Source organism: Salvia hispanica, chromosome 2 (assembly GCF_023119035.1).
Source record: "Salvia hispanica cultivar TCC Black 2014 chromosome 2, UniMelb_Shisp_WGS_1.0, whole genome shotgun sequence".
Lineage (NCBI taxonomy): Eukaryota > Viridiplantae > Streptophyta > Magnoliopsida > Lamiales > Lamiaceae > Salvia > Salvia hispanica.
In genome coordinates, this window is record NC_062966.1 from 33,025,897 (window position 1) to 33,048,669 (window position 22,773).

Consider the following 22,773-nt stretch of genomic DNA (forward strand, 5'->3'; position numbering starts at 1 on the left):
CGGCGACCGCCGGCCCGGAGAAAGGCGGCGAATCCGACCAGCCCTAGATTTGCTCCAAGATTTACCAAATTTAGAAGATCTTTTCCTTCTATGATGAGGAATAATCTTCCCCTATAAATAGGACCTCAAGCTTCATCAAGAAAAGAGTTTTTTTTCCGACACACAACAAGAACACATTCATAGAGATCAAAAGCTAGAGTACTTCAATTGTGCAAGGAGTTGAAGAAGGATTTCAAGAACATCAAGAACGACAAGGATTCAACCTACGGATTTTATTTACTTTAGTTTTATGTTCAAATTGCTTTCCCTTCAATCTATGTTTTAGTTTATTCAGTCATGTGTAACTAAACTCATAGGATTCTAGGGATGTGTTAGTAGCAACTTTGGTTATACAATTCCGTTTTCTATTTAATATCCGTTTTGTTTTTACTTTGTTTCTTCCCTAAGTTAATCATGATGAGTGACACAATTATGTATGATTCAATACAACTTGCTTCATAACTGTGACAGAGTTCTAGCGAGTTAGATCCACTTAGTAGACACTACAGTTAGCTTCCTTTAATACGGCACTGTTAATTGAGAGTGAGGACTTTTCAAGGGTCTTAGGAGCTTTTTGGAGTTACATGTTAGGATTGACAACCCTAATGTTAGTAATCAACGTTTGTATCGCATGAGCATAAGCTAGGTGACTCGTCCTTTCAAAGTATTAACTGTGCTAGGGTATTGTAGTTTGGAATTTGTATAACCATTAAAGCGAAAGCACATCCCTGGAATTCCCCTTATCTCTATACTTTTCTCTCCGTGATTTGCTTGTTTTTAGTTGTTTACTGTTTTTAATATTTACTGTTTTCAAAAAGTTACAAAAAATTCTTGTTTCTCCAGATAGTAATTGAGTTCTAGTAGAAGATAGACACTTTGTGTACATCTTCCCCGTGTTCGATACCCGGTACTAACCTTTTGCTATACTATACCTACTCTGTATACTTGCAGGTATTTATAGTGCAAATAAAAAGTGCATCACCTAGTTGTCATCAATATCTGACTACCATTACTATTGTCAGGAAAATAGCATTGCGGCTTTTCCCATGCACCAACACTCCACATATCATCCAACACAACAAAATACTTTCTATATGATAAACATTTGTTGAGAGCTAATCCTATGTCATCTTCTTCCATTTGACTCAATCTTTCCTTCCTTTCTTTATCAACTTCAGATAGAATTTCACAAAGAAGTTCTTTTACATTAAATTGTTGAGAAATTGTAACCCAAGACATATATCAAAATAGTGAGAAATAAGTGGTTTCTCATAAATATTTCTGGCCAAAGTGATCTTACCAATTCCTCCCATGCCTACGATTGGGATGACTTAGCGACCGAGTTCTCCACAAGTGAGCTTCTCCATGAGTTGAAGCATTACATCATCAAAGGATATTTTGTCTACTATTTATTGAGATTTGTGAGCTTTAATCTCATCCACTCATTTTAAAATTCAAGGGTGAAGATTTAGTCTTGATTTTGGATTAGGGTGCTATAAACATTAGAATAGGACCCTTTACTACTATATCACTTTTGTATATAATATATACAATAATTTTATATCTTTACTTTTTTATATACCAAATCATTTTTAATCTTGTGTTAGTCCTAAAGTACTTATAATTTGTGATCCATATATCTTATTCTATATGTAACAAAATAAACATTTTAAATATTTTTGAAATCTAAATATTTACTACACTATATCACTTTTGTATATAATATTTACAATAATTTTATATTTTTAAATGAATAATACTCTCTTCGTCCGACATTAAGAGTCTCATTTCTTGGTGACACGAGTTTTAAGAAATGTAAAGAAAAGTGAATGGAAAAAAGTTAGAGGAATATAAGTCTCACTTGTATATATTAGTTTTAAATGAAATGTGAGTGGAATGAGTTAGTGGAAGGTGTGACCCTATTACTATTTATGGTAAAAGTGAATTGCGACTCCATTTCCTTTTCGCTTTAGGATTCTAATTTCTTTTTGAATTCGGATTTATGGGTTGTTTTTAAGTCTATAAATTAATTAGTCCTTTTGATCAATTAAACGTTCAGTTTCCAATCATTTCGGTTCTCCTTGTATTCTATGAATGTGAAATATACACTCTTAACTTTAAATAGTGGAATTGGCACGAGGATTGCCATATAAAAAGTACTATAAAATTTTGGTTTAATAGTACTCAACTGTTGGATCATACTCATTCATTGGACATTGGATGAGTATATGGAATTAAATTGGAACGATGCATTTGTGAGGATTTATTGGTGAGTAGGTGGAAGTGGGATTAGTATTATAGACGAATATGTAGTCCCATCACCGTAGACCTCCATTTCCCATCTATTGATTTGGATAATTTTCATGTGTTACCCTTCTTTTAATTATTATAGTAATAAATACTAGTGTACAACATAGGAGTATATGATCTAGTACGTGTCAGAAAATGATTAAAACCCAAAATGTAAGTAAAAGGTTTGACAAAATAAATAAATAGATAAGTATTTGGTTAATCAGCCTAACTTATAATTCATCATCATCAATTAGCGTCGGAGATATTAAAGTCAACTGACCCCAAAAGACAGTCACACGTGACAAAGACATAATCTGAAAAATTCAACAATTTGTTAATAGGTCCACTTGTCCATAGTTTGTAATGCACACATTCATACTCACAAGGAACTAGGACGTGACTTAATTTCCAATCTATTTGGTTGGCAATTATGTACCTTATCAATTAAACTATGTATGTTAGTTCTTTAAATAAAATATAGTTTACAGGACCATAGATTTTTTAGTTCAAATTTTGGCTTGTTAAATTAATTTCACAAAATTCAATGATTTTGATCCCTCAAGGCTTTATATTTTGGTATAATAGGAGTACGTTTTTTTAGAAGTAGAGATAACATTCACCAATTTTCATTTTCTTTTTCAATTCACAATAAGTAAATATATATTCCTATTTAATTATATGTAATAGATGTGGGACTAGTCATTACTTCTCCTTATTCATGCATGCAAATTCAATTCCATAGAAGAAAACAAACGTTATTTATTAGCTACCATTATTGTAGACATAAAAAAAAAGCATTAATATTAGAACAGACATCATGGTATGCATTAAAACCATTATCATGATTCATGAAAAGAGTGCAATGGTGGTTTATCATTTGATGATTGATCCTCTTTTTGTTTTTTTAAGTATTCGATCCTCTACCCTTGTCCATACACAAACTGTCAGATAGTTAGGCAAAGCATAATATAGTGACCACATGGGCTAATTAAGAGTGACAGGCAGATCTAAGTCAAATGAGTACCATATATATATTGATTATTAGTATAAAATTTAGAGGGGTGTTTTCACTTTTCACATTATAAGAAAATGGATATAATATAATATGAATTGTTTATTGGCAAGTAGCCCACCTAGCTATATATATAGGTGTATCTATATAGTTGGAGTAAACAACAAAGATAGTGAGTTTTATTTTTTGAAAGAGAAAAGAGAGATGGAGAAATATGATGTTGTGAAGCATCTTGGAGCTGGAAATTTCGGAGTTGCAAGGCTTCTCAGGCATAAAGAAACCAAGGAGCTCGTTGCCATGAAATATATTGAGCGTGGACATAAGGTATAGTATTAATTAATCTATACTTCTATATATACATACCTTTTCCTAATTATTTTCACATCATTCATTGCAGATTGATGAAAATGTTGCCAGGGAAATTATCAACCACCGATCACTTCGCCATCCCAATATTATTCGTTTCAAAGAGGTGTTGGATGGATCTATCTCATTTCCAATTTTTTTATTTTTTATTTTGATTGGCAATTAATTAAGTACTAATCAATTAAAAAAATAATGGTTGGTTGGTTGGATTAGGTGGTTTTGACGCCGACACATTTGGCAATCGTGATGGAATATGCAGCTGGTGGAGAGCTATTTGATCGGATTTGCAGTGCTGGTCGATTTAGTGAAGATGAGGTCAGATGTCACATATGCTACTACTACTATTATAAGATAATGAAATAAATAATTCGGTTATTTTATCATTTCTTTTTGTCTTATTTCCTGACTATATTTTTATATTAGGCGAGGTACTTCTTCCAGCAGTTGATTTCTGGAGTCTCCTTTTGCCACTCCATGGTATGTGTACTATGTACCATACATCCTAATTATCAAAATCTAGTTAGCCCTCTTCGAATATTCACCAAAGTAATTAAATCTCACCCCTTAATTTACACTAAAATATAGTGTGTGCAATTTTATTTCTATATTCAAGTTTGAAATAAAAAATAGCTTATATAAACATTATTCAACACTATAGGGATTAATATTGGGATATGATCATATGAGAAACCAAGTGAAAATGCAAAACAAATAGAATAAACTTGGATCCAATATAAGAAACTATGTGAAAATGTAAAACAATAAGAATATATACTTGGATCCAGTTTCAAAGTAATTAATTACTAAATAAGTACTACTTTAAAAGCATCTAAGTGCCGTCCGAATTTAATCTTGCTTTACTTTAATTATTTCTTACTTAAAATTGCCATGAAATGTAGTGCAATAATACATTCAAACCCATGCTTTAGAATTTAATTAACGTCTCATTGGATTTAATATATTTGTTTGAAAAATGCATGTGCAAAATGCAGCAAATATGTCACAGAGATCTGAAATTGGAAAATACGCTGTTAGACGGAAGCCCAGCACCCCGCCTCAAAATTTGTGACTTTGGCTACTCCAAGGTTCAACTCTTAAATTATCATATCAATTATTTGGATATATTAATTGATCAGACAATTAATTTATTAATTAAAATTGTGATGTATATTATTATCAGTCATCAGTGTTACACTCGAGGCCCAAATCTACGGTAGGAACGCCGGCGTATATAGCACCTGAAGTCCTCTCTCGTCGAGAGTACGACGGCAAGGTACCAAATTTATTACCCTCTCCGTCCATGAAATAATGTCACCGTTACCTTGAATATCTTTGTATATATTGTTCATTACTTTTTTTTTTATATATAATCCTTGTTACTTACTTGAATTAAACATTACCTTTATCTTTTAAAATGTAAATTATTTGTTGTGGAGAACAACACACTTCAATAAATAACACTTATAAACACAATTAGAGGAATAATTAGGGACTGATTGGGCTGTGGGACAGGGTCACATGGCATGATATGGTGATGATGGACATTTGGAATCTTCTATCTCATTTATATTAGTATCTCACTTATGTGTTTTAATAATTATTTTTAGTTTTAAATCCTTTTTCTTCAATTTCAATTTCAATTTCAATTTCAATAGTGTACATTTTAGTTTACTTTCATAATTACTTAAGTACAATTCATTATATCCAATTAGGGAATATATAAAAATGCACTCTTTTTATATGCCAGGGAATTGGAGTAGATCAAACTCTTTGCCATATAAAAATGAGTAACATGGTTGAACACATGGGCTGTCACAAATAGTATGGAAATCCCAAAATATAATACTAGTGTCTAATAGTGCACTTTCTTCAACTCGAATTAATTATCATCTCAATCATACATTTTCTTTTTCATTGAGTAATATACACTAAACATATCTCCTCATTCAGGATTATTCTTTTCACATAAGCAAATACAGTAGATGTTAATTTTTGTTTATACTTTGGGAAATAGATGGCAGATGTGTGGTCTTGTGGAGTTACTCTATACGTGATGCTTGTGGGAGCTTACCCGTTCGAAGATCCAGACGACCCCAAGAATTTCAGAAAAACTATTACAGTGAGTGTCCGTGTGTGTGTGCGCGCACAAGAATTATAAAGAATAGTATATAATATTTTGATGATCCATTAATTCTGCAGAGAATAATGGCTACACAATACACAATCCCAGACTATGTCCATATCTCCCAAGACTGCAGGCACCTGCTCTCACGTATTTTCGTTGCAAATTCCACTCGGGTATGTATATATCTTATCTATACGTATATCATCGAATTAAAACTGTATTAACTAACTGCATGCTGCAGAGAATCAACATAAAGGAGATCAAGAACCATCCATGGTTCTTGAAGAACTTACCACGTGAACTTACAGAGGCAAATCAAGCAGTGTATTACCGGAGAGACAACCCCAGCTTGTCTTCACTTCAGAGCGTTGAGGAGATCATGAAGATTGTCAGTGAAGCCCGGAAACCTCCTGCGGCATCCAGGCCCCTCGGCTTCAGATGGGGAGGAGAGGAGGATGCAGAGAAAGAAGACGAGGTTGAAGAGGAGGATGAGGACGTCGAGGAGGAAGAGGAAGAAGATTATTATGAAGCACAAGTTAAGCAAGTTCATGCTAGTGGGGAGTTTCATCTCAAATGATGGATTCTTATGCCAAAGCAACATATTATGTTTTACATCTTTAATTCTGAATTCTATAGCATGAAGTTCTAACTCATCCAACATCAAACTACTCCATCAATAAACAGACTGAATCAACTATTACTACTTATTATGTAACAGATTTATCAGGCGAGAAATAAAACAGTCAAAATAAAGTCCAACAAAAATACTACTATGACATAAAAGGATAATAATTAATAAGCATATACAAATTCAAAACGAAGTTCTCATAATTCATCGATATGCATGAACAGCATTAATATTTTCATTAATACAACTTGACAAATTTATAAGCGGGCATGAATATCAAATGTTAGGGGTGTATACAACACTGTGTTCGTTCAACATAAAATTGAAGCAAAACAAAAGGAGAGTGGAAGAGAAACTCTGCTGCAAACCCGACTGGAAAACTAACCTGTAGGCCAAGTGACTGTCAAACTATGAGGGTCTCAATTTCACAGCCTTTTGATTTCCCGATTCCTCCTCGTACAAGTCCTGAAGTTTGCAGCAGTAGCCTCTGATAGATCCGAAGGTCTGATGTGTGAATATCCTTCTTTCTCTGCATCCAACTTATAAAGATAACTTCTGATATTTTTCATTCTTGGTTTTCCTCAAAAGCAGTAGTATCTTTCTTATATCTAGGGCCCATATATATATTTCACAGAGTGTAGGTATATATAGAGGCGAGTAAGAGGATGAAAGGAAATAGGGGAAATTGTTGTCACCAAGACAAGGGCAATATACCCCACTGGTGAAGAAAACCTTCCCCAGTGGTCACCTCGAGCACAAGCAGAACAAGAACTGCTAGCATGGCTGCTCTTCCGTTCCATGTTTCAGCACTTTTAGTCCATCCCCATTCCCAAACTACTACGGGTGCAGGAAGCTCCCTGCGCTGTGAATCATATGTTGCCAATAGCTCCTCTACACTGCCGAGTGGGACCAAAGACTGCAGAAAAAACCATAGACACCTTTAAAATCTGGACAGTTGTACAAAGAGAATGAATAATAGTAATAAATTACCTGTCGAGCTTCAAGATTCGAGACAGCCATCGCTCCAACATATGGAAGACTTTCTATAACCGCATCAGCCAAATCTGAAATAAATGTAGGCTCACAACCAAGTGCAGGAACTCGTCCCCACTTTTCTATGCCAGATTTTAGAGCCAATTCTTTGTATTCAACATCCATTTCCTCCAAGGTTTCAATATGTTCGCTTACAAAACTGTGGTAAAATAATGATGGAAAAACATGTGAGCAACTACCAGTTGAAACAGCCATATCAGATAGAGGACGAAAAGTGATCCTTAGTATATACCCCTTCTGCTATCTTGAAGCTATAGAAAATATGAGCAAAATGGTGGCATGTACTGATCACAGAGTCTCACCTAATTGGGACAGCTAGAAGACTTTTCACTCCTTTTTGTCCTAGTTCAATGATTGTATCATCTGTGTAGGGTTTCAACCATTCTACAGGTCCGACTCTACTCTGTAACAGATTATGGAAAAAAAATCAAAACAGTGAAGAAATAACTACAGGCCAAGGGAAAAGACAAATTGCAAAGACGCAAGAATGTGGACTTATATAAATAATTGTGAAACCATTAGCATGAAGTTGAATTGGTTGCACTGGAACCACATGCTGGTGGAAAACTTGCAGAAGCATGTGCAACATGAATGAGGGCACAAAAGACAGAGCAAAAGCAATTTCGTGGCGAATTTTTACACCATAGATCTGAAACACACGCTTATTACTTTTACAAAATGCAAAGCTATAAAAGTATCATACCTGATAGGCAAGGGTATATGCATTATTTACCCTTCTTTTTTCTAGTTCTTCCATTATCAAGTCAACACACTCCTCCATCTCGGCTTTGTATGGATCACCAGCTTCCTCTACATATGCAAGTGGTACCCCATGTGCGCTAAAGAAAATCATCACCTGCTATAAACAACTATCATCAAATTAAATAGAATGTGCATCCAAAAAAGTGTTTCTTTTAAATTTTGAGTTTCTGATTCAATCATGTAAATAGCTTATAGTAGTACAAAGCAGCTTCAGCATTTGTTGGAATGGAAGGAATGAAGCATATAAAATTACCACCGTCATCATTACCTCCTCAGAACAATCAAATTTTTCCAACTCTTTTTGAATCAAATCTGCCATAGCTTTTATATATCCTTCCCGCTGGTACCAGGAAGGAATTACAGTATGCTGCATGTTGACTAGATATTCATCCTCCCTAAAGAATAACAATCTTTCATGAAACGGGGCTTACTTAGCCATGAAAGATTCATACTTGAAATTTTACATCCAGATATAAGAACCTGAATATACTCTCCAGAAGCCGAAGACTTGAACCACTAGTAGAGATTGAGAATTGGGGGTAGAGTGGAAGCACAACAAGCTTTGAAATTTGATCTCGCTTAATCTAGACAAATGAGAGTCACAAGAAATTTATTCAGGGGTAACGATACATACCGAAAGCTGTAATGCTAGAAGCACCAAATAACTGTGTGCCTGATCAGCTCTATTGACACCCATATAAAGATTTTACACCATAAGTTTAATAAGAGCTTATTTAAAGTAAAGACACAGTTTCACAACAGAGAATGATCTCCTATGAAACACTCCCCCCGTCCCTTAAAGTTTGTCACGTTTTGACCGGGCACGGGTTTTAAGAAATGTAATGGAAAGTGAGTTGAAAAAGTTAGTGGAATGCAGGTCCTATTTTTAAATATTAGTTTTATAATACAATGTGAGTGAGAATGAGTTTGTGGAATGTGGAATAAAAAATGGTAAATAAGTGAAATGTGACAAATTTTGTGGGACGGACAGAAATGAAAATATGTGACAAATTTTCTGGGACGGAGGGAGTACAAGAATTAAGTGTGAGGCTAGACCTAGGATAATTAACAAAGAAATCACATTCCAGCTATTAGTTGCTATAAGCCAAAGGTTTATACTTTATACACAACGGCTGCAGAGTCGTCAACGTAGTTGTTTAATTTCAAGAAAACTCAAAAGTAAGCATACCTGTTCAATAGCTTCTTCAGTGAACGGATGCCAGTAGCGCATACCAACATAAACTTTTGCAGGTACATTCTTGTCACATAGTGCCTTCCTCAACTCCTCAGCCTAGAGATAGCAATTTGGTACAGTTTAATCGACTTATAAGATATGAACTATATCAAAACCACCTCGAGAATTTAATTGTATATTACTCCCCAATGGTCACAGCAGTCAAATTTAGAATGATAAACAAGTTTATTAACTAACATTAAGTATCAAGTTATATCAGTTCTCATCTGGCAAAGATTCTATTGATGAATGGACCTTTCCAAATATGGCATACTATTCTCCCATTCTTTCCAGGATGCAAACCCCACATGAAACAAACAAAGAGCAAAATACATTATAGAAAGCACTGAAATATACAATGTTACCAAGATATATTTATTTATGCAACTTCACATTCTATGCTCCTAACTAACTAATGAAAATAAAAGTACCTGCTTGATGTTGGTGTTATTATGGATTCAGGAGAAATTGAATTACAACCTTCAACATACCCTATCTTAAGGTAGTGTTTCAATTCATATCAATAAGATCCTACCTGAGCATCAGTGATACGACGCAGTGGAGAACCACCACCGATTGAAGCATATCCTTCTTTGCTCTTCGACGATCTAGCAACAGATATAAACTGTGCCAAGGGCTTCTGAAGAAAGCGAAATAATCTTGGCAGTCGAATAATATCCTACTTCCCAATATGCAAAAACAACAGAGAAAAGAATTGTAAGTCACTTCCACAAATTGCCAGCAAAATGAATAGAATGGTGTAGCCAAGAGATACTAACTGGATCTGCAAAAAGATTAAACAGGAACGGCTGTACATCATCTAGAGTCTCAGGACCTCCAAGGTTAAGCAATAAAACTCCAATCTTTTCATTACCAACTAGGGCAGGGGTGGACGTTTCTTGAGAGCCAGAGGTAACCACAGCTCCTGGTCGTGTTGAATGCTTAATTGGTTTCTCTGCAAATACAGAAGATGTCTTGGACCACCCGGAGGGGCATCTTGAAACTATGGACGTCTTTAAAAGATTAGGATTGGAACACGTTTCCAATTGCATCCTTAAACAAGGACACATTCCCTGAGAGTAGACTTTGGCACGTGGCAGTAGTCTGTGAGGAAAAGATAGCATGTAACATCAGAATTTTTCAGAAGTGTTATGCATAAACCTTAAAACTGGAGGACAAAAAGGCAACGCACAATATGCTGACTTCTGTTTCACCCTACATCATTAATTAATTCAAGCCTTTACCACTTTAAGTTGGGAATTCTGAAGACACAGGAAAGTTTCTAATCGATTTAACTAGTATACTTAGTCAAAAGGTTTTTTCCCTAAAGTCTTCTCCTAAGCCACACTGCAACAATAAATAGAAAATACTGAAATCTATAAAGACCAACAAATTTAAGCCCTAATTTTGCCCTCCCTTGAAAAGTGAGCTGCAAAAAGAACTGAACTCAACTTCTTCACGGAAAACCAAAAAATTTGACATGGTAGAAGCCCCAAAAGTAAGACACAAACAGATAAATCACGGATTAGCCCTAAATTAATACACTGCAACACTCAGTAACACCAGTTATAAGCATAATTGGAAGCGAAACAGCAGTAAGAGATAAGGAAGAAGTTACAGAGACGGAGAAGGAGCTTGAATTCGTATATTCATGGAGGATTGGTTCATCTTGAGATTGCGAAGGAGATTGTGGAAATAGAGGAACAGTGGAACACTGGTTGCTGAAGAGTGTGGCTATTTTGTTTGTGTATTGGCACTTGGCCACGTGTGTCGCGGATTACTCTTTCCTCCTCGCTCACAAATTCATGCAATGGATATTTCCCATTTTCACTTACTCCCCAATTTTTTATCTCAACAACAAAATACCAATTCAATATAAAATATGATAACAAATTTATACCAAATTCAACTAAAAATTCTAATTTCAAATTTGTCTGGTTAATATGAAGTTTGGATTAGTTCCCATTTATCTCATAACAAAACGACATTATTTTCTTTATAAATAGACTATATTGTGATTTTTCTAAATGTCATTTCAGATAATACAATTTTATGGTTAACATGATATACCATAATTTAATCAAAATTTATGATTTTTCTTTTTCTAAAATGCTCAATTTTAATGTTTCTCAATTTTCTAAATTGTCCTAGTTACCCATAGAAAATATGGGATTTTATTATTTCCAGCATAAGAATGGTTGTACCTTCAAGGACGATACAAAGAAAATTAGCATGACCTTTATGCAAGAATTACATGCACTAATTGATAAAACGACCCCGGTATAAGTGTGGATTTCCCTTCAACTTAATATGACAAAATCTTTTCTTTGATATTCTCTATCTTGCATCTATGCATATTTCAAGGTACTCAACGGCGACCTCTAGCAAATAACGAAGTTGAACAGTTTAAAAAGCAAAAAAGGTACAACGAAAAAAACTGTAATTTTAACTAGCACAAAATATTTCAGTTCGACTACCAATAAGCAGTTTAACCATACTATATAAATCCACAACCACTACACCTACAAAATACAACAAATTATCTACAGAAGAAACCAAATTTGAAGGAAATATAGAACAAAATATAGCTATTTGGTCTGTATAACATCACACTTTCTATATAAAAAAAAAAATTCAAGCTCAAGCTCACCATCATGCTATAAACCTCAAGTTTGTGAAACAACTACTAGTCGTCAACCTCAAGCTCACCATCTTGCTATAAACCTCAAGTTTGTGAAACAACTACTAGTCGTCAACCTCAAGCTCACCATCTTGCTATAAACCTCAAGTTTGTGAAACAACTACCAGTAGTCAACCTCAAAGTACCTATCCCAACAAACAGACTTCTGAGAACGACAGTAAGTTCCCACAACATCCCATGTTCCAGCTGAATACCTCTGGAGCGATCGTCAATTTTAAGGCACAATGGTGGCAATCAACTCAAATCTCCACAGCAGCACTACATCCAATCAATTGAAGAAAAAGGGTAAACATTTTCCAGAGCAATAATACCTTTAGCTCAGTCGCTAAATTCTGTACTTCCACTGTGAGAGCTACTGGCATTTCTACTGTGCAATGAAAGGTTTCTTATGTGGCCATTAAGAGCTGATCCATCTGTCTTGTTCTCCTGGAAGAACTTTTCACGCTCGACGTGTTTAGCAGGCGGGGGAGGGATTGCCACTGCAGGTCTACCAACATTTGTTTCCGGATTTACTGCCAGAGGCAATGGCCTGATGGTTTCTGGCTTAGGCTCTATATTAGGCCGCTGTGTAGCTTCCTGCTGGCGCTCCACAGTTAGGGGCCTTATGAGTGGGCGATGTAACATTTCCCCAGGAACAGGGTGCCCCATCAACCCCATTGGTCGATCACTCTGGTGGTCTTCATCTTCAGGTCGCACACAAGCTTTTCCTTTCCTTATCCTGTCCAACATAAGAAGCAGCTATATTGATGGAAAAGCTGAGAAAAAAAATAACACATGAAAAATCAAACAGAATGTGGAACCAATGTCTAAACAAGCTTTAATTAGAATAACACAAATTGGCCACATAATATGCATACCGCCGAAAAAGTTGTTCAGGCTCTTCCTCTTCCTCCTCTTCCTCATGGCCAGTGTGAGTTGTACTAGGCATCATTCTGCCAGCTAGAAGAGAATCATGTCTTCGCAGCACTCTTTCAAGCTCCTCATTAAGCTCGACTGCTCGTGTGACAACTTTTTCATCCCTATGAGATATAAACAAATTGAGATTTTATCATTTTGATAATGATACCGCTACCGCTCACTTGTAACATTGAAAATATTTACTATCGACATCAACTGAAAATGTGTCACCTAATATAACAATATCACATTCATATTCTCAAAATTTTGGAAAATTAAAGCTAACAGAAGTGACGATGAAGGTATGGGAGTTGATGTACCAAGCTAGGTTACAAAGCTACGAATCTACAATTGTTGCCAACAGAGAGGGTATTGCATGGTAGCAATGAGATTCTTTCAGAAAATATCATCACTTACCGCGAAGTAATTGCCAGGTGCATCACTCGCTGTTTTTGAAATGAACACTGTTCCACAAGATCTAGTGTGAACTCATCCTTTGCTCCCTGGGAAAACAATAACTAATGATTATGAGTGCATTACTGAAGGCAACTGCATTCCATTGTTTACTGTTCTAGCAACTGCAACAATATATTTCGGAATGCCACTTCTTTATTTGACCATAGATTTTTGTTGTACTTTGTATGGTCATCGAAATGAAAGTCAACATCAGATTGCAAGTTAAGAAGATTTGAGCTTATCATCATCAGCAGAATAATACCTCAGGGTTCTGTGTATGAATAGTATCAAGGACATCCCTCAGTACCTCCAATGCGGTTCCAGCTTTCTGAAGAATACTGAAGCAAAGTTGTGGACGGTTCAGTAAAATGAAGAAAACTACAGCATGGAAAAAACTGTTGAGAACAAGTTTCTTCCTTCAATTTGTTAAGCTGGCACGCTATACATATTTGCAAAAGTTATACCTTGATTCTGGAACAGCGTGCGCTTGTGCTTCTGGAGCATTTGTTGCAGATTGAGGAGCAGCAGGCTCCTTGTTAGGTGGAGTAGGCGGCTTATCCACATGTTGGGTAGCTTGAGGGTTTGGGTTATCATGTGGCCTCTGAGGAAATTTCACTCCTGCACTCTGGGAAATAATTTCCAATTTTGACACTGGTTATAAAAAATTAGTTTAGCCAAAATAAATAGTGTCTTGACATGGCTATGTTGAACTCTGGCAGTGTCCAAGGTTTTCTTTGTGAATGGTAAATAATAGTAAAACTCAATAAGCACCAAGTACAGATATATATCGAGGGATTCACATAAAGTAGATCCACAGGTTATGTAATTACATTACAACTGGACGTTGTCACCGACTCACTGGAAAAAGCAGCATCTAAAACCAATTAGGATTTCAACTTAACTGGATTGTGTAACTATTTCATAGCATTAGTCAACTTTTATTAAAGTGAAGAAGTATTTGGCTGAGCCTCTAAGTATGTGAGACAAAACTCAACTAGTAATCAACCAATTTAACTTTATCCATTATTGTTGAAACTTGTAACGTGGTAATAAGACAAAATCAGCAATGGATACCTACCACCAATTCATAATATGATGAATAATATTGAGGAAATCTCCCAGAAGCACCACCAACAGATGTCTGAGCTGCATCTAATAGGAGAAAGGCCTTTTCCCGTACTGGAAGGTCCGACTACAAGAAGGATGACGAGAATAATGTAACACCTATAATCAGCTGAGTACTGAGAAACTGGTATAGCAAAATACCCACCTTTTTCTTAACTATCTTCACAAGTATGGGGAGAACTCCTGTATCTATAACTTGCTTATGTATAGGTTCTCCAATATTGTTTATCAGCATCTCCAACAGCTGTTAAGTAAGTTGAGAGCAAGAGGAAGTAAATCATGTTTGATGCCAATCAAAAAAGTCTTCCATAGCCGATAGTGGAAGAATTTAAAAATTGCACTCACCATTACGGCGAAGAGTTGTGTATTAGGGTGTTTGCTCCCCAGACGTTTCTTAATAGCTTTGACAACATCTTTAGCTAGTCTGCATTGTTATGAACGCCAAGCACAACTAAATAAATACATACGACATTATCAAGGGAGCAAGGAATAAATCGAGAGTTTAACTAATCTGATTCTGGAACTAAACAAAAATAAGTAGAAAAAAGAGTGAAGGACTGTAAGATATTAGAAACTTATCAATAAAATCTTATGCCAAAAAACCTTTAGTTCAGCAATGAAAATGTACAAAACATCATCTAGAAGAGCACCGTACATCATTATAAGTTATAGCATAGTAAGAGTTACCTTTGATCCTGCGCGACCTGTTCACAAATCTCTATGTTCTTTGTCCAGTCTGTTTCACTGAGTTTGTCACTTGTTGCAGCATTTACAAGTTCAGATGCCATATTTATGATCCCTTCAGCAAGGATTATCAGAAAACATCACCAAGCAGAAAAGATATCTTACTATATATCACAGAGCTTAAGAAACTACTCCATAAGCTCATCACTAAAGCTTTTACACTCTATACTACAGTGCTAATCTTTTCCACAATCAACAACCTTTCACGCTCACAAGTTATGACTGATCAGTTATGGGAGGAACGCTGAATATTATGTGCGCATGCACTAAAACACATAACTACGAGAACTATATTTCTTGTTTGCCAATCAAAGAAGACATAGTAGGTAAGAAAGTTGAGATCATCCAAGACTGAGGCTCAAAATCATAAAATAAAATAGTTCATCAATAGGACCACCCAGAGCAGATAGCATCCCCGAATCAGCCATACAAAACATCAGCAACTACTATTGAACATCAAGAAGCATTTTGAGAACTGTTTCAGATTTCTGAAATTCAGTTGGCTAGCTAACTATGCTAAAACATATCAACTCTTGTATCCTTGATCAATTGTGCCATCTACCTTCACAGGGCTAAAATTAATTCAAATCCAGCAATTAGAAGAAAGTAACACAATCCTGAAATTCCCACAAAAACAAGGAGGGGAGAAAAAGATAAATAGAGAGAGAGGGGAAATCAATCAGAAGAAATGTATTTTAAAATATTTTAGTGAATAACAAACAACCAATTGCAAACGTAAAGATCCAGATAATCATCCATCACTTTCATCTCCTCATAATAACTTTAACCCAATTCAAAAATTGAAAAGAAAACAAAAAATGGGTTTATCCATCTCCATCTTCATCATTCATCCTATTCCTTAACAGCCACTCAATCACCACAATTATAACCATACAAATTAAAGTTAAACCCTTCAATCCCACACCCATTTAGCACCAGATCTCAAAATTAAGTAACTCATCGTAAACTAAAATCAAAATGTTGAGTTCGGGAACAATAACAAAACAAAAAAATGAATGATCCGGATCAATTAAGTCCTAATCATCAAGAGAGAGAAATTGCCCACCTGAGAAGCAAGCAGAAGAGTAAAACCAGCAGCCCCAGCTCCCCAATTAGTACGTACATATAGCTGTAATCATAGATGACACGTATGTACAACTGTATAAATAGGTGTATCAATCATCAAGAAAAAAGGATAGTAAATTGAGATTCTCTGTGAACTGTATTTTTTTTCTTTTTTTTTCCGCTTTAAGAGGCTTTATATTCTTTCCATGATTTCAACTTTTTCCATACTGTTAATTTAGCGACGCCTAATAACAATGATAAAACCAAGAGGTGTCCAGAATCTGTGTCTGGATTTGATTTTTTAAATCATTCTTGTGTTAGTGTGTGAGTGTGCTGAATTTCTGAGCAGAGATGTGAAAAGGATAGCGTCGATAAATAGCGGCGATATTTGGATTGTGAAAAATGGCTAGCGCCACACCGCTCATAATTTGTTGGACATATATACCCCTGCCTTTTTTTTACTTCCGATTTAGTTTGGGATTATTGGTTGAAAGTTGTTTAGAGTTAAGTACTAGTACTACTAATTACTGTTTACAATGAAATCTGAATAACAACCTTGTACTCAAAAAAACGAATCCATAGCCTTCGGGGCTTCAATATCCTGATCCGATAGAGTAGTGAGAGGGTAAATCATAATTTGATATCAGTTTATTTATTAAAGAAATGCTCTCGTACTTGGTGCGCACACATTGTTGAGTGAAGCTCTAACATTGTCATTGTCGGGATTCGAGCCAACAACCTTGTACTCGATTACCTTCTTGAAAAACTACCCGTGTGGACGGCTGAATAACAATATGATATTATGTTTTGTACCATTTGTTCCTTGAATTGGAATATATACATCCATATAACAATAGTTAAACATGAGTCATATAACTTCAATAAAACAATATTTCCTCATATAAGGTGTATTATTCTCCAACAAATATCATTGTTCAAAAACAAAGATCTAAGTCATTGACTTAAATTATGTCTAGCTGTTTGCAGAAGAAGCACTTGTCCATCCATGTTATCCATCTTTTTAGTTTTCTTGTTTTATGGTTGATCAACAATATTATAGTAGTAACGATAGTGAATAGATGGTTCATATTTTTTTTGTCTAACTTTGATAAAAGTCCATTATTTCACAAGAAATAGTAGCTACTCTATTGATCCAATCAGTCGAGTAATTTTCTAGATTAAGGTCAAATTTAACACACTCAAATATTTATGTATAATTTGTTTTTTTATGAGTTTGTAAATTATTGCACGTAGATAAAATTTTATCAAGTGAATATTAGTATTTACTTATCTTAATTATCATATTGAGCACCAAACACTGGGCAAGTGCGTATGCCACGCACTTACGCATGTGTATCTGAGCTTTTACTATTTGCCAAATTTTATTAAATGTGTTATGAATGAACGATCTTAATCAATTTATTACTATAGCATTAATAATTAGTGTGGGTCCATTAGTAACAATAGTTAATAAAGTATATAATTGAGCATTATAAACAATGGAATTGTGTGAGATAGGTTAATAAATATAGAATGGACCAATAAGTCCTGGACAGAATAAAATAACAGCACAATTATTTATGGAATTATGTTGAAAGATTTTTTATATTGGTATTAAAATGTCGTGTTGATATTCTACAAGGCCCAATCATAGATACTCCCCGGCCAAAATGAACTAATCTTTTGATATTTTATTGTCATATGTTTACGAAATCACTATGTAGACTAAAATGCACTTCAAACTTCCCTTATATTCCTCCGTCTACGAAAAATAGTCATATTTTATCATTTTTAAATATTAATAAAAAATAGTTTTATTTCTAAAAATAAAAAAATTTACTCATACTTTTCCTAGTACTTTTTTTTATCTCTCCTATACTTTATTTACTTTTTCTATATCTCTCTAAGTTTTCTATTTTTTCTCCTATTTATTATTTTATTAATTTTTTATAAAAACATGTGTCATTCATGAATAAGACTATTTTTTTAGACAGAAATTAGGAGCTGCTCCATGAGTTGTTCATTTAAAATGTACTCCTATTTAAATTTGATCATAAACTTAGTAGAGAATAAATATAGTATGTGGAGGGAGGGTATTAAAGTAATAATGTAAGTACATGCGATGAATAAAATAGAGTAGGAGTAATAAATAGGGCGGTGATGTAGCAATGAAAACTGAATTTGTACACGCAGTCGGCGCAGATTGGGACACGATTCCCTTATCGGCGCTCCCCACGTGTTCTCGTGGGGCCAGCGAGGAGAGAGAATTATCGGGATAGTTGAACATGAACTGGCCGGGATTAGGACTGTAATAGATTGGACACTGGATTAGGATGAATAGTGCGAACGCAGCCGTCTTTCGCTTTACTTTTTTCGCATATATGAAGATTACGATATCTATCTCTATATAAATAAAGAGTAGTGAATGTCTCTAAATCATAATATTCTTATGGCATTTTGACATAGATATATTTTTTATAATGATTACTTTACCCAATATCATATTAAATGGATACAAACCTAATTAAGGAATATTAAATCAAATTAAATATCTTTATCTAAATGCATATTTATTGATTTGATTCGAGATAAGCTACAATCATACTCGAAACTTTTTATATGTTTACATATCATTTTTTTTCATATTAATTTTATACTATATTATTTATTTAAAAATCATGAATTCAGACTATAAATTAGTTACTATAATGCATACTAAATTATTATTTAATAATAAAATAATTTGATAACTTCATATATTATTATTTTTTCAAATAAATTTTTATCTAATCAGTTGATAATTTAACTATGAGTTATTTTCTTGTTTCAAGTTATACTTTCGTAGCCGGTTAATTTTATTATTTTTTTATTAAATTTCTTATTCAAATTTGAATTGTATGATTAAATAATAGTAGTAGTTATTATGATGAATCATTTGTTTGCGTTATCTTTTGTATTAATATTCTTAACTTTTATCATATGTAATATTCTTTTTATATTTTGATTGACAGGTACTACTAGTTAGACTTCGACTCTATAAAATCATGCTTAGAAAATTAACTTTATAATGTTTCAAAAATAAAAAATTATTGTATTTTTTAATACGAAAATAATTGGATGAATCAACTTTTCTCATTTTAGATTATTTAATATATCGTACATCAACTAATTATATTAAGAATTAAGAAAATTGAGAATCGTAAGCTCCATTAATAATATCTTTTTTTTAGTTAGTAATTTTAATATAAGAAAATGAGAAGATTTTAAATATATAGCTTTAAAATGTTAAATATAGCATGTGATTTTTTTTTGTTGAGTTGTAATTCCAGAAATAATAGTAAAAATGAAATGTATAGAATTAATATTAAAATTTTAAAAATTTTAAAATCAAAATTACATACTCAATTAGTATTAAAATCAAAACTGCATCTCAAATAATTTTAAAATCAAAATTGCATACTCCAAATTTGTTGCTACATGATATAGTAAAATTTCAATATTTAATAAAGAAAAGTAAATATTAATTATGGTCAATACTAGCATTAACAATGATGTAAAAAAGAAAGAGAAAAAATTATTTCTACAATTGACTGGACATATCACGTAATAATATCATTGAATTTTATATCCAATCAATAGTTTATAGTTATACTCCATAAAAACGATGAGAAGCAATTGGCTTATTTTTTTCCTGGTTAGTTAAAATTAGCAGTAGTAGTTACTCTAATTTTCTAACGGAATTGCTCCTGAACTTTCGATCAAATAATTCTTGCTAAATACTCCATTTTTGCTATTTTTCTGCCTCCTCATTATCTGTATCTAGGGCCACAACTTTATAGCCCAATAATACAAAAGGACACAAAAGCAGACAATTGACAACACTAAAACCCACGAATAATAATAATAATTCCGAGTTCAATTGCGAGTATTTGCAGTTACACAAATATACTCCATGACACTATATGATTACACGCATACGTTTACCAACCAAAGTATATTACTACATTAATGATAATGCTTACTAAAATAGTAAAGCAAAAATTGGTTTTATAGTATCTCAAACCACTAATTCTCACTAGTGCTTCGTAACATCAAGTATCTACCACCATATATCAATCATAGCTCAACCCATAATTTTTATCTAGAGTGAACTAAAAAAATACTCCATCCGTCCACCATTAGTAATCTCGTTTCTTTATGATAGGACTTTTACGAAATAAAGAAAAATGGGTGAAAAAAAAAAGTTAATGAAATAAGTCTCACTTATATATAATAATAAAAGTGAATTAGGAATCTTATTCATAGACAGACCGAAATAGAATAACGAGACTCTTAATCCCAGACGGAGAAATACGTGTTATTTGCATATTTGCGGTAACTCTTAAATTTTTTTTATGGAGTAGAGATTTAAGATACATTTGACACGGAAAACTTCCTTGCTTGGGATTGGATATTTTCAAGAAGCATTCACCATTACTTAATTAAAAAATTTAGTATCTGTATGATTTAATTTATGTTCTAGACTTCTTAACCCAACACCAATAGGCCTACCTTTATTACTTGTATTTGATCCATGTATTGGCCCATCAAACTCCTAGCCTAGTGGTAATTCACTCTCCATAAGCCCGGCCCATGACTAACCATTTATTTGGTGTACATAGTATTTCTAGCTAGGACATAAGACAATTCACACGATATCTATTTTTATTTTTTAAGATAGTAAAATTCTTGAATATTGTACATAGATGGGCACGTTATCATTCAGATTGATGCATACGAAAACAACAACAAACAGAGTATATTAAAAGTTAAAACATGATTATGCATTTCTCTCATATTCTCGAATCTCGTATATCTGTTTCTTCACGTATCTCTCCCTCGTTAATAATTTTGCTTCCTTTCTTGCCAATCAATTGCTTTCTTTCAATTAGAAAGCTATAAGGAAGCAATCAATAAAGAGAACTAACTATGGAGTAATTAAATCTTATAGTATATTTATTCATGTCAAACCTTTGCAATTTTATGTTCAACTACACGCAAAATATTCAATTAAATATAGTATACTTATTCATCTCACTTTTTTATATGAACTAGTATTATCACCTGTGCTATGCACGGGTCATATGATTTTCAGTTAATGGATACAAATTTTAAACAATTCAATAGAAATAATAATAATAATAATAATAATAATAATAATATATTATTATTATTATTATTATTCTTATTATTATTTACACTTTATATAAAAAGAAATATATATTTTCTCAGTCTCGAAGCATTTTCTACTGGGCATTAGATTATATACATATTTATTTTGTATTTTTTGAGTTGAGTAGATAAAAGAGGGGATATTAGTGGGGTGATAATGATGTTTCCATTTTAGTGAATATGTTAATTAGATTTAGACATTAAAAGGAAAAAAGAAAATAGATCACTGAAAGGGGAGACCGGGTATGGTCGGTAAACACGCTGTGCGCACATAAAGAATATAACAGGTTCCATTGGTCCAGCAAATTCACTAGATCACGCGGTCTAGGAACTCGTTGGTCGTCGGAAAATCCTGGTCGTCGGACACACAAAGCACTCTTTCAAAAACCCTCAACCACTTTACTAAACCTAGCATAGGGAAATAGGGATCGATCCCACAGAGATGGATGCGTAATAATCATGTTCAAGGATTTGGACTTATTTTTGGGGTTGGCTGCTGCCACGCATTTTTCTTGGGTTGAGGAAAATAAATTTAACTTGGGAATTTAAACTGCTACGCTAACAGCTAGACCTAGGCGAAACAAACAAAAGCATGCACGAAAATTAACCGAACAATCACTAGATCTAAGAAACTACTCTAATTACCTAGACCTGAGAAACAAACTGACTGTGGGGACCATGACTGAAAAAGCAGAGTACGGACGAAAAGCTGGCAAAACAACTAACTCGGTACTAACTAACAACGACATCATCTTCTTCAACCAATTTGCGTAAAAACTCAGAAGAAAAACAACATGAACGAAATCGGAACAGAGCAAACTGAATCTAAACCATTTTAAAGAGTAATAACAAAAAACTAAACAGATCTACAGATGCTAGACGAAGCAAAACAGAAAGCAAGCGGAAAACTCAAAATCCATGCACAACTCAACCTCCTCACTTCGGATCCAACCTCAGACGCTAAATTCACTCCGGATCCAAGCATCCGACACAAACTCCAACCCAAAGAAACATTTCATAACTTCAGATTTAAACAACAACCTCCAATCAATCAACAAACCAC

The 22,773-nt window shown here is 33.9% G+C and overlaps 3 protein-coding genes across 6 annotated transcripts; 1 reads left to right on the forward strand and 2 right to left on the reverse strand.

The window, feature by feature from the left end:
- Positions 1 to 3,441: 3,441 nt before the first annotated feature.
- Positions 3,442 to 6,537, forward strand: LOC125204515 (serine/threonine-protein kinase SAPK7-like). 2 transcript variants are annotated; one of them, XM_048103193.1, is made up of 9 exons: positions 3,442 to 3,667; positions 3,741 to 3,815; positions 3,923 to 4,024; positions 4,133 to 4,255; positions 4,702 to 4,794; positions 4,890 to 4,982; positions 5,724 to 5,828; positions 5,909 to 6,007; positions 6,076 to 6,537. In XM_048103193.1, the coding sequence occupies exons 1-9, from the start codon at positions 3,548 to 3,550 to the stop codon at positions 6,409 to 6,411; spliced, it is 1,146 nt and encodes a 381-aa protein (XP_047959150.1). In that variant the 5' UTR covers positions 3,442 to 3,547; the 3' UTR covers positions 6,412 to 6,537. The 2 variants fall into 2 exon arrangements, with proteins under 2 accessions (XP_047959150.1, XP_047959151.1); XM_048103194.1 differs by having other exon boundaries at positions 3,460 to 3,667; positions 4,133 to 4,186.
- A 101-nt stretch (positions 6,538 to 6,638) lies between these two features.
- Positions 6,639 to 11,286, reverse strand: LOC125204514 (ferrochelatase-2, chloroplastic). 2 transcript variants are annotated; one of them, XM_048103192.1, is made up of 10 exons: positions 11,130 to 11,286; positions 10,291 to 10,615; positions 10,047 to 10,190; positions 9,467 to 9,568; positions 8,758 to 8,861; positions 8,546 to 8,672; positions 8,219 to 8,371; positions 7,818 to 7,918; positions 7,453 to 7,654; positions 6,639 to 7,378 (listed from the first exon to the last, which is right to left on the reverse strand). In XM_048103192.1, exons 1-10 carry the CDS (start codon positions 11,177 to 11,179, stop codon positions 7,154 to 7,156), a joined length of 1,533 nt encoding a protein of 510 aa, XP_047959149.1. In that variant the 5' UTR covers positions 11,180 to 11,286; the 3' UTR covers positions 6,639 to 7,153. The 2 variants fall into 2 exon arrangements, with proteins under 2 accessions (XP_047959149.1, XP_047959148.1); XM_048103191.1 differs by having other exon boundaries at positions 8,219 to 8,374.
- Positions 11,287 to 11,934: 648 nt separating this feature from the next.
- On the reverse strand, positions 11,935 to 16,854 carry LOC125205715 (TOM1-like protein 5). 2 transcript variants are annotated; one of them, XM_048104786.1, is made up of 10 exons: positions 16,501 to 16,854; positions 15,378 to 15,489; positions 15,036 to 15,114; positions 14,836 to 14,934; positions 14,644 to 14,757; positions 14,030 to 14,190; positions 13,828 to 13,903; positions 13,527 to 13,627; positions 13,070 to 13,231; positions 11,935 to 12,930 (listed from the first exon to the last, which is right to left on the reverse strand). In XM_048104786.1, exons 2-10 carry the CDS (start codon positions 15,476 to 15,478, stop codon positions 12,531 to 12,533), a joined length of 1,293 nt encoding a protein of 430 aa, XP_047960743.1. In that variant the 5' UTR covers positions 15,479 to 15,489; positions 16,501 to 16,854; the 3' UTR covers positions 11,935 to 12,530. The 2 variants fall into 2 exon arrangements, with proteins under 2 accessions (XP_047960743.1, XP_047960744.1); XM_048104787.1 differs by having other exon boundaries at positions 13,527 to 13,612; positions 16,501 to 16,853.
- Positions 16,855 to 22,773: the final 5,919 nt, after the last annotated feature.